Here is a 12069-nt window from a genome sequence, read left to right on the forward strand (position 1 = left end):
ATGTGCCCCATATTATTTCTGTGGTTGCCTTGGTAAGGGACACGAAATAAAGGGCACTTAGACCATTCCATAATGTTTTTCCACTTAAGAAAGATATTTGGGAAAGAACAATGAACCAGTGGAGTCTGAGGGATCAATTTCAGTGAAATCTAATGCTTCCAATGGGAATGTAGCCAGAAAAGAAAACGTGGATGAAAATGACCATTAAGAAATAGTAACTAAATATTACATCCAAGTTGATTTTAGAAACCATTTTAACTCTTGTGTTTTTGTTATAGGAAGCACGCTCTTTGTTACACAAACACACAGTGCAGGGGTTTATATGTGACAGTTGACATTGGCATCAATTATGAACATTGAAGAAAGTACCATATTTTTTTTAGGGTACATAGAAAGCACCATATTTTATTAGAATAATGGCCATGTACATGTACATGTACCTGTTTAAAAATAATTATGATTACATAAAAATCAGTATTATATATATCAAAACATTTTTCAGGGATTAAATGATGGGGTTGAATCAGTTTCAGGAGGATAAAATATCTGATACATTTTCCTATCGATGAAGTTCCTGTATGGATCCTCCTCCCTCTTCTTGATCAAGTAATTTAAATTGTGTTCAACTTCTGACTTAATCTGCAGGTACATTTGGTTGGCACTTTCTCTGTCTTTTAGCATCTTATCCATGCCTTTTGTTCTTATGGGCTTCCCAAATAGAAAGTAAAAGCGACCTGGTATCTTTGGTAGAAGCACCGGAAAAGAGAGATTTTGGTTTGCCACCTCGCCACTTGTTTCATCTCTGGTTATCAACAAAACACACGAGTGGCTTGTCAATGAAAATTCCACAGTTTGTGGATATATTAGCTATATGTTCTACATCTTATTCATTCCATTGTTTTAAGAGTAAACCATCACTTTGATCCCTAAAAGAGTAACGTGCTGTCACAATCTTTGAGACTAAAGAAATTACAAATAAGTTTGAAATTTGTAACTGTTTCATCTACATCCCTAAATTTAATCACTTAATGTCATTTTGGTCCTTAAATATGTTAATATTATAACTTAAGTCACACATCTTTTTAAATTTTGGACTAATATGATTAATAGATTGCACTTTTAGAATTATTTTTTTTAATTTCAGGGACTAATGTGAAAGCATATACACTTTTAAAGGCTAAAATAATTATTTACTCTTTGTTTTAATGAATAAGTCACACAATAAGTAATAAACATTACTGAGATGGAGAATAATTACCTAAACTTAACTGAGTCACGGTTCATATTTCTTATTTGATCGTTGACTATGGGGATCTTCATTAAGTCATTGTAGTCAAGAACTAACTGTAAAATTCAAGTCCAATCAAAAGGCAAGGACAATTAATCAAAGGTCAAGCATTGCAAGAGAAAAAAAAAAGGTCTTACTAATCTGTGCCTGTTAAGGAATTAAAATAAGAAAGTTTTTATTGGAAGTCATGTGGGAGCACATTTATACGCATCCCAAAAATAAAAATAAAAATAAAAACTTACTTCCTTAACCATTGCTCCTAGAATAGCAGCTATTTTCTTCTCATTCCTCTCTCCCACCCCAGCTATTTTCATTATTCAACTTAATACTTCTCTGAATATTAATTGAGACATTCAATAAAATGAACATTCCTAAATGGCTTATAAAAAATATCTTTTTGATGAAAAAGGTCTAAACCTCCCATTTACTATGCCAATAACTCTCCACTTTTAACATTGAATGTTATCGGCTGTAAAACCAAGCACACTGTATTCTATGCTCACAGAGATAAAAATCCCTAGAGAAAGGATTTTCATCTCATTTATGGCTGACACCTATGATCCATCTATTAAATGATACATCACTTGACCTAAGCAGAATGGACATGCTAAATTATGGATGTGACTCCTCTAAATTGTGCAACTTACTTTAAAGGATAAAGTAATAAATCTGAGTTAATAAGAAAATCATATATCAATATGATGTGCACATGTATAACAAATCATGAGTATATTGGAGTATTAATCATTGATTTTTTCTTCAATAACTGCAATTACTTTACTCATATTGACTTTAAAGGAGCCAAATCCCTAAATTATTATGGTTAAAAAAGAGACTTAGAGAAGAGGAATAAGAAACCTACTTCAGCTATATCATCTTCACCTACAGCTCCAAATGGCACAATTGTGGCACCAAATCGTGCTGCCATTCTCACAAATTCTGGATGATCAGGCCAAATCAACTTGTATTCTTCCCCCTAGCAATTACAGAGCACGGTCAGTCAGTTTTAAAGCAGAAGGTAGAGCCATCATCACATGATAGCCAGTGCTGATCCCAAAGATTGACAAGCATGATAAATCAACAAAAACAAAAAAGTAGTGCAAACTTGACGTGTATAGTCTGAACTTGTTTTTTCACATAGTGGCAAAAATCACCAAGTATATTAAAAAAGGTTTTGTAGAGGCCCATAATCTATTATATGTTATATGCATGTCATGGTTCAAAAATGAAATGAAATTAACTTAATTGCTATTTTATAGCTTGACTTCCTTATCAATTTCCCTCTGCTATTACTTTCCTTTCCCTCTGTTCTTATAATGCACCATCAATTATGGTTTAATAATGTGAGAGCATAAAATAACTAAATCATAAATACTGCACAAGAAACCAGAATCTTTCTTTTTTTTGTTGGATAAGAATCCTAGATGAAACAATAAAATTTAATTTACCTTATAATGGAGAGCCTCACGCGCACCACCAGGATATAGGAGAACATGTGATTTTGTTGAAAGTAATTTGAAAATATTGCTTGCTGAAACAGGCACCCCACCAAATATCTTCACCCAATCAAACATAGAAAACTCAGAAGACCAAGACTCCACTTCAGGCCTAAACAGATCGGGATGGGCTATTCCACGAAGTGCAATACCCTTCTCACTTAAAAATCCATCTGTAAGTGAGATAAGCTCTAACCCCAACAACATGTGATACCCAACATATAAGACAGGACCTTCATCTGGAACACCAGAGAGACCTTTTACAATCTTTCCATCCTCCAAGGTTGAGAAAAATACAGATCCAGTAGCAGAACGAAATGATCTGCCATACATCAGTAGCATATCAGCTTTAAACTTTTGGAGCAGGTGCTAATTAAATTGTTATAGAAGATTATTGAAGTAGATAAGGCAGACATAAATTGCATGCGTGAGCCAAACAGAATAAGGATTTAAGTCCAAGGTTTCAGATTTACTTATATGGATACAGATAAACATCTGTACACCACTTTCTTCATTTAGGTACATTGCACTAAACCATTACTATAAAGATAAATATAACCAAAAAACTAAAATGGCCACTTTCAATAATAAGGATTCTATATTGTTAGAACTTGGAAGGAATAAATTAAAGAGATTATTTGTTTGAAATTGAGAAATAAATCATGGAAATAAATTATTTGAAGTTAGACATATAATCTATATGTCAATCAATTCAATATGGTGTGTCAAAATTCAACTTGACTAAATTTAAAGTGATAGTATTCTTGATGCAGGAAGGGCCATGCTCCTTACAAAGAGAGTAGATCCTCAAAGTCTTTTTATTCAAGAGTGAGTATTCAAATTTATTATAATAGATAACAAAAGGCACATTAACTGGCACAATGGTGTAATGCTTGAGTCCTCTTTCAAGAATCAGACTCCAACTTCAAACCCCACTAATGTCAACTTTGAAGTTTATAAATGAGAAAAGGTATGACAATTGGTTCAACAAGGATCTGTTCTTGTTTACATGAAAATGCTAAGAGTATGAGTCGCACCCCTCCCCCCACCCATCAATGCAACAATGACATTAATTAACAGGTTTCTAACAAGAACCATACACAATGAGAATAGTATTGCCAAATCAAATTACCCAACTACTTGATCCATTGCATATCTGAATTCTGTCATACTGGGAGGTATGAAATCCCTGACCAAATCATGCCTCCTTGAACGACGGTACATGCAAGTTCCCTTGATGATTGTCAGCAGACCAATGCCATCTTCCTGCACTACCATGTAAAATACAATTAATCAACTAAGGTAGAGCTGAGTTGTTATCACAGAAGCTATATATATAGGCAGTAAATCTGCAACTAATGTAGTTAAACTTAAAACGGCAACATAACATGGTTAGTGAGTTCATACCATAATGCAAAGAACCGTGGTAGCTTAAAATAAAATAAAAGAAAAAGAAAAAAAAACACATCCTTTTGTTGATCTATTAGACCATGGATGAGTACCAGAATTTAAAATGTTCTTTACAGTATCTGTCATTATAAGATTTTTTTTTTAACTGAAAGTAATAAATATAGATAATTTCATAAAATATTGAAAAAAATCACAGTATAAGATAAACTTTATTTTTCAAAACCAATGTAAAAAAAACCTTTACAAAAGCAATTAAAGTGTATATTAAACCCTCAATTTGGTCCTCAAAAGTTACATGTGCCCCCACATTGGATGGTCAAATTTAGAAGTTACAAGTTCACTAGAAAATATCCCAGGACTTTATTGATGATAGTAGCAAGTAGTTTCACTTGGCACACCCCTTATACAGGGTTTATCAAGTGAGAGCCTTATCTTATTATAAAAGGTGGAAGGGACTAATTTTGATCATTCAATCTAAAATCGATATTCAAAATTATAAGTTACATACATATTGGCTTGAAAATATCCTACAACTTTTTCTATGATAGTTGCAAGTATATATGTTCATCTCAAATACCAGGAGAAGTGTGTGTCCACTGTCCTTAAAGACACGAACTTTGCAGTTTTGCAATAATCCCACGAGTCTTTGAGCTTCGTTTGTGCTGGGAAGCATGTTATCCTTGCCACTAGAATGGAAACCGTCAATCTCAATTCTCAACATCCAATTGAAAATATTAACTAGAAAGTAACTTATACATTTTAATTAATATGAACATGAGAGTCTCAAAATTGGAGTGAAAAAAAGCTAAAGTCATACACGGAACATTATTGAAACAATTAATGTAAGAGCCTAAGTCAAAAACCAGTAAATTTAAGTTTAAATAAAAGCTCTAATTTATTATTAAACATGTCTAATATATATATAGGGAGTGCATCAAGTGACAACAGTTCTCATTTTAAAAAATATGAGAACTATAAATCTGGGTGACACAACCATACATGGATGGTCTTTATTTGTAGCTCCCATTTCTCATAAAAAGACCATCAGACACTCCCTATATATAGAGGGTGTATCAAGTGAAAACAATTTTTATTTTAGAATGCGAGAACTATAAATTTAGACCCTACAACCATTAATGGATGATCAAGACTAAATATAAATACGATCTATTACTGCTTGGTATATCATTCTATATATAGGATATTGTGTCAGAATTCTTGTGTTATATTACAACAGCCGCCTGGCCTCTTCCTATTAAGTGGGGTTGGCTACATGGATCAAACAAAGTCATAATATTCTTTACACGTACAAATTTAGATTAGTGAGGCAATTAGAAAAACTGTACACACAATATTATCATGAGAGGCGTCAAGTCTCGAGAGAGTAAAACCTAGCAAGCACAAGAACTTCAGCTTCAACAGCATGAATACGCGAATTAGCATATGCAGCAGCTGATTTGAGAAGTTTCAGCTTCCAAAGAAGAGTATCCCTTGGTATAATATCAGCCAGCTCCTGATAATAGATAACACAGTAAAATACAGATTGACAGCTCAATATAATCCCATATTATATGGACTTTAAGAATTTGTCTAGAAAATAGAACAAGGAAAAGGGAAAGAGGAAAAAGACAAGACAGAAACTACTACAATCTAGAAAATAAGAGGGATACTTTAACAAACATAAGGTTTACCAACAAGGTGAAAAAGAAAGCTTCATAATTGTGTACGTGTTAGTGTGTTACCATAATTTAGGAGCTAAATCCATGCCAAAAGCTTGTTATTCTTGTCAATTAACTAAAATTAGATACAATATAGCCAATAGTCCTTAACATCAAGTAAAAGAACAGAGAGACAGAGAGACCAAAGGACAGAATATCAAAAGATTCTTACAGGAAGACACGGCAGCAATGCAGTAAGGTTGTATGACAATTGTTCAATTTTTTTGGCAGGAGGAAGCTTATTTTCAATACTGACTGATGCCATCTTCACTGGATCACCTGATGTTGTTAAATATAACAATGTATATGAATTAATAACAGTATATGTGCAAGTTTGTTATGATACTGATATCAAGATATCTTGTTGAGCATCATTCAGTTGTACCAGAACATAGAGATTAGGCCTTTTTGTTTTCCATTTGGTTGTTATCCGCCTAGTAATGTGCTACACTAGTGTATATATATGTATCATCACATGTACTCTGATATCTTGAAATTCCTTTTTTAAATGTACTAAGAAATTCCTTTTATAATAGAAGTTTTTATTTCTTAGGCATAATCCACAAGATATAGATGTTCTTAGAATTGGATTAAAGATATCTATAGTATTTGCAAATGAATTATATCTTCATGAAAATGTAAATGTAACAACTAGAATCTTAAGTAAACAGATTAATTACCCATGATAAAACTAAGAAGAAAGGGAACAGCAACATGCATTTCATCAGGCAAAGCCTCCATGAAAGGAAACAAAGGTTGCAACTGAGATTGGCCGAAGGATGTAGCTATGATTGAAAGGCATATTGTCAGATTACAGTAGCAAACTGACAAGACATCACCAGCAAAATACATTAACAAATATGACAAAAAGGAATACAGCATTGATAGACTTGCCTGGATTGGCTAATATCAGTACTAGGTCAACTGTTGGATTGTGAGCAGCAACAGCAAGTGCTAGACTTCCACCCAAAGAATCGCCTACCAGATAGATTGGTTTATTTGGAGACAAAGCACATTCAAGCTTAACAGCTTCTCCAACAAGTTTCACCAGCCCTTCAAAAATTTGAAAATAAAAAAAAGGAAAACTCTCAGTTTAAGTATAGATAATGGCACCAGACAGTCATGGCTTGCATGTTTGAATTTATTCATTTATAAAATTTTGCAATCAAGAGCATTTTTAGGGGGAAAAACCATTCTTTTTATTCAGAAACCTCTCAGGAGGTTTGATTATAGACACAAAATTAGCTAATCTAAACACACACCAAATGATCTGCCAACTATTATACAACAACAGTTAGAAGAACTAGTGACATGTTAGAATAGAAGCCTATCTTATCTTCCAATTATTATACAATAATCTAACAAGAAAATTGAAATCCAAATTCAAAAATAATTTTCAACAGAAACTTGTTGATTCCTGACATAACAAAAACATATTGTAAAGGCTTAATTATGTTTGAGGTACCTAATAAGCGACCGATTTTTGTTTTGGGTGCCTAATAAAAAAATTGTTGCATTGGATCTCTGGTATATTAAAGCTTTTGTTTTGAATCCCTATGGTAAGTTAAGTGATGATGTGACACCATCTCAACCATTGATATGTATTGGGAAGATTTATTTTTACAAGGTATCATGTCATCACTTAACTGACGGTAGGGAACATTTATAAGTTATTGTCATTTAAATGCATCAACAGCAACACAAAACAACTTTCGAAAGTTGACAAAAGCATACGTTAAAGAGCAAAGACCTTCAAATGGTGTTCGGTCATGAACCGGAATATGCAAGCAACGAACTTCAAAAGCCCTGTATTGTAAAAAGTAAAGATCAAAAGAGAAAGCAAAATAAAATTGCATGAACCTACACAAAATAATTTTTCTAAACAATACAATAATCATATCTCATCAAGAAGCTTAAATATTTCCATTAACCTTCAACTAGAACTGTCTATGACAAAAACAATCAGACCATTTTAAAACTGAGTAATACCTCAGACATTCAATTTAAAAATGCCCATTCTAATCCTGCAGACTTACATGTGCTAAACAAATGCCATTTTATGAAAAAAATTCCAGTAGCTAAACAAATACAACATACTTCCCAAGGGCTTTATGGTGCAAAGTGAGACCCAATCCTGTGCCATCCATCCCTGCACGAGTAAGACTAAAGAAATTTTAACACTGCGTATTTAATTTTAGCATTCAATATAATAACATTGAGTTAATACACAATTTCAAGTTGGTGCTTGAAAGTAGCAATTTCTGCCACTCTGTCACCTAAAACTAAAAGTGTTCATCTTTACAAATCAGTGTTTTAGTCTTTTAGGATGAATTTACACTTTTGAGGTCAAATTTACATAGACCTGCATTCTGAGGGAACCAAGTAACACAAGTTGCAACTTGCCCCTTTCAACGAAATTGTAGATTAATCAAACATTAAAAACAATCAACTACAGCCGTAAAGTTGAATAGAAATGGAACCAACATCAAGAGAAAATCATTCAGTCTCCTAGAAAAGCATGAAGAAAAGAAAAAAAGAAGAAAAGAGCACTAGCAAAACACTCCTTATAAGTTATAACATATCCTCTCTTAATGGTTAATTTTGTTTTTTTTATAAAACTACAGAATCAAAACTGAGGTTCATTAAATAATGAATTTCAGCGGATAACAAAGAGTGTGTTAGAAAGAATGTTGCTAACATGTCTCCACAAGAAAAAAGAAAAAACTCCATCATCCCTCAAAAGCCTCATACACACACAGAGTCTGACAATTAAAATCTGCAAGAGATTAAATGCATGGAGTGCAGTGCAGAAGTGTAAGTTTTTTTATTTACCAGGTAAAAAGAGAAGAGTAGGAGAATCCTTGAAAGGAGGACCACATTCAAGGGGGCAAAACCACCGAGGTGGGCCTCCATCGGATTTGCACATCTCCTTAGCTGCAGCAAAGTAATCCTCCACACTCCTTCTCCCATACCCATCATCCCAAAGTGCTGCCAAACCTTCTTCTTCTTCTTCACCTCGCAACAAAGGCACCTTTTTTTCCTCCTTAAGTGCCAAGGAACCATTCTGCGAAGAAGATCCGTTCACAGCTGCCACTGTTCCAGATTCAGATGACAACACCGCCCGAACTCCAAACCAGTGGTGCCTTACAGCTCCCGCGGGTGAGACTAGAAAACCCGTCACCGAGGCCATCAACGGTTACTATTGTTCACTCTGTTCTTGTTGTTGTTGTTTTTTGGAGAGAGAGAGTTTAAAGTAAACATGAAACAACAAATGACTTTTCTGTTCTGTCTGGTGTAAGTGTGAGGATCACATGTTTGGTGTTCAGCGGAAAATGAAATGTAACGGTGAGTGAGTGATAGAAGCGAAATTGCAGCGAATCACACAAATGGAAAGGAAAGGAAAGAAACGCATAGCCACAGCCGCGCCACACACGAAAATCAAAATGCTGGAAGTCACTGTACCAGACACAACAAGATAACAATGATTGCGACTTGCGACCAATGGCAATGAAAAATGTAGGATTTACTTTTTAAATGTGCTTACTAAAATATGTTGAATTTTTTTAAAGATTGAATGAGATCACTAAAAACAACAATTATATATCTAAGATTTAAAGTTAAAATCACTAATTAAACCGGAAAAATCTAATATCAAATTATTCAGGCACTCAGTAGTAATGCTTGACACGTTTGGTTTAGTGTCTTCTGTAATTTTGCCTTGGAAGAACTTTAACACGTTGAAAAACCTTACTCTTAGTGGAAAATTGCACTTAACCAAAGGTGTTTGTTGACCCGTAACGTAAGAAACCCTTCAGAAAAGTTGGGTCAAATGGAAGCAGACACTCTAGATCAGTCTAAAAAGACAGAAATTGATTTATCTGTTGCTTGTTAGAATGGCGTGGAATGATTGATTTGTATATGGCAAAGATACTTTAAAAGTAAATTTAAAAAATTGACTTCATTTGACTGATAAAGACAGTAATAATTGTATGAATAAAATATCAATACTAATTATGAAATAAAATAAATTAATAATACATAGAACGTGTATTTAAGTTATATATCCTACTAAAATACTTAAAAAAGTTATTAATTAGTCTCTAAAAAAGTTACTGGTTTTTAATTCAATTTTTCATTCAAATTTAAGTTTCTGATTAAAATAATCGAATAAGTATTTTTAAAATATTAATTAAGAAATAAACATTTTCATAAAATGTAATATAATTATTATTATATTTTATCATGCTTTACTATATTTTTAATGAAAATTATATTTATTAATTTTTTAATAATTATAAGAGAAGTGTGTTTGATAAAATATTTTAATTAGTTTTTTTTATTAATTAAAAAGTTTGTTTAATTATTTAATAAATATTTTTTTAATAACTTTTAGTATTTTGAGGTGTTTCACAAGTTGAGATGCTTCCCGCACCTATGTTACCATTGCTTCCAATTGCGTGACGCAATTACATTTACAGCCGAAATTTATTAGGTTCCGTGGAAGGTGAGCAGAAAACAATTGAAAGTGAACAGAACACGTGTTTTTTTTTTTTTATGACTTAATTCAATCCTATAAAACTAAAATTTGACTTATGTCAATCATCTCATTCCCGGATGCACATTAAGGTTTTAGGAGCAACTGCTCTCACAATATTTTTTTATTTAAAAATGTTTAATAATTTTCTTTTATTCCATAAAAAAATAGGTGTTATTCTCGTAAAGACCATTTTTAAAAAAATGAATGTAACGAATTATAAGAAATAAAAGAAAAATAAATTAATGTTGACTTTAGCACTTTATCGTTTCAAAATTATAAAAAGAGAAGAAGTTTAATTTTACTCTTTCTAATTCTTTTATCTTATTTTCATTTTTTTTAATTTTAAAATGTATCACTTTTAGTCATTAAAGTAGTTTAAATAAAATTTGACAAGCATTATCTAAACACTATTAGATAACACTTTCGGACTAGAAGTCTAAAAGTGATGCATTATATTTTAGAATTAGAATTAGAGAAACTAAAAAATGGACCAAAATTTTTAAAAGGACTAGAATTGAATCTCAAAAATTATAGAGAGAACAAAAACATATATAATGTAACCCTCCATAAAAGCTTGGGTATTTTGAATTTTATTTTTCATGAATTATGTATTTAGGAAAATTTTATAATTTTTTTAATGATATTATAATCTATTTTTTGTCCTCACTAAAAAAAAAATTCTAAATCCACCACTAGATGATTAGATAGACTCAAATGTCATCTTCAAATATAAATTTAGATCTAACTCAATCTTGCAAAATTAATTTGTAAAATAAAAATTATTCACTTAAATACACTATTTTAATCTCATTACTAATAATATGAAATCTCTAAAAATAAAAGTCATACATAAATGTCATCAGATGTTGTGTTCCATTAAATTTATGAAGAAAACAAGTTTTTCTTTATATAAATTACAAAAACATTCTTATTTGTTATATTTTATTTTTCATTTGGGTGATTTGTGTCATTTTATATACTTCTTATATATCCAAACAAGAGAAATGAAATTTTTATCTTTCTTTATATTTCTACTATATTTTTTTTTTCTCTTACTTTTTTTTTTCTAAACCAAACACCACAATAGACAACACTAGGATATAACCAAACACATCATAAAAGTCAACACTAGTACGAAATAGGTATGTAGTATAGGTTTTAAAAAAAACTAAAAATTAACTGAAAACACTTAATAACTTGGCGTTATCAATTCCTAAACATAACCGGTTTAACATGATATTTGGATTACCTACCAACCAGATTATTAGTTCGCCAGTCAGACCCGTTCACTGGTTCTACAGTTCAATTATCCTAAACATTAAAAAATGAAAGATAAAATGACCCCTTACACCTGTATCAATACACTATGACTTGCATGCTACCCATGCTAGCTTGAAGATGAATTTGAATATAACAAGCACCAATAGATAATAAATATCGCAGGATGGCAAAAGTATCATCCATTATGTACATATGCAGTTTCCATAATACATAAAAAAAAAAAAGCATAAAACGCTATGATTTTTGAGAATGAATTCGAAATATAAATCACAAGGAAAATGAATATGATCCTACTAGCTACTATTAAAATCGTCAGTTTCAAGTCATGCTAAATTGCTG

At 31.9% G+C, this 12069-nt stretch overlaps 1 protein-coding gene across 2 annotated transcripts; it reads right to left on the bottom strand.

Moving 5' to 3' along the window:
- Positions 1–460: 460 nt before the first annotated feature.
- LOC100775444 (acyltransferase-like protein At1g54570, chloroplastic) lies at positions 461–9397 on the bottom strand. Of its 2 annotated transcripts, XM_003553698.5 has the most exons (13): positions 8745–9396; positions 8010–8061; positions 7663–7718; positions 6807–6965; positions 6593–6697; positions 6085–6191; positions 5586–5707; positions 4772–4880; positions 3917–4050; positions 2737–3106; positions 2151–2264; positions 1259–1344; positions 461–802 (listed from the first exon to the last, which is right to left on the bottom strand). In XM_003553698.5, the coding sequence occupies exons 1-13, from the start codon at positions 9100–9102 to the stop codon at positions 499–501; spliced, it is 2076 nt and encodes a 691-aa protein (XP_003553746.1). In that variant the 5' UTR covers positions 9103–9396; the 3' UTR covers positions 461–498. The 2 variants fall into 2 exon arrangements, with proteins under 2 accessions (XP_003553746.1, XP_014627473.1); XM_014771987.3 differs by lacking the exon at positions 6593–6697 and having other exon boundaries at positions 8745–9397.
- Positions 9398–12069: the final 2672 nt, after the last annotated feature.

The sequence above is a fragment of the Glycine max genome, chromosome 19 (genome assembly GCF_000004515.6).
Source record: "Glycine max cultivar Williams 82 chromosome 19, Glycine_max_v4.0, whole genome shotgun sequence".
Classification (NCBI taxonomy): Eukaryota; Viridiplantae; Streptophyta; class Magnoliopsida; order Fabales; family Fabaceae; genus Glycine; species Glycine max.

Excerpts from the sequence above, each read along its gene's own strand:
- LOC100775444 (XM_003553698.5), bottom strand. The coding sequence starts at position 9,102 with ATGGCCTCGGTGACGGGTTTTCTAGTCTCACCCGCGGGAGCTGTAAGG. Across the intron at positions 6,192-6,592 it reads TCTTCTTAGTTTTATCATGG|GTGATCCAGTGAAGATGGCA; the intron begins GTAATTAATCTG and ends TAACAACATCAG. Across the intron at positions 1,345-2,150 it reads GTGAAGATGATATAGCTGAA|TTAGTTCTTGACTACAATGA; the intron begins GTAGGTTTCTTA and ends TGAATTTTACAG.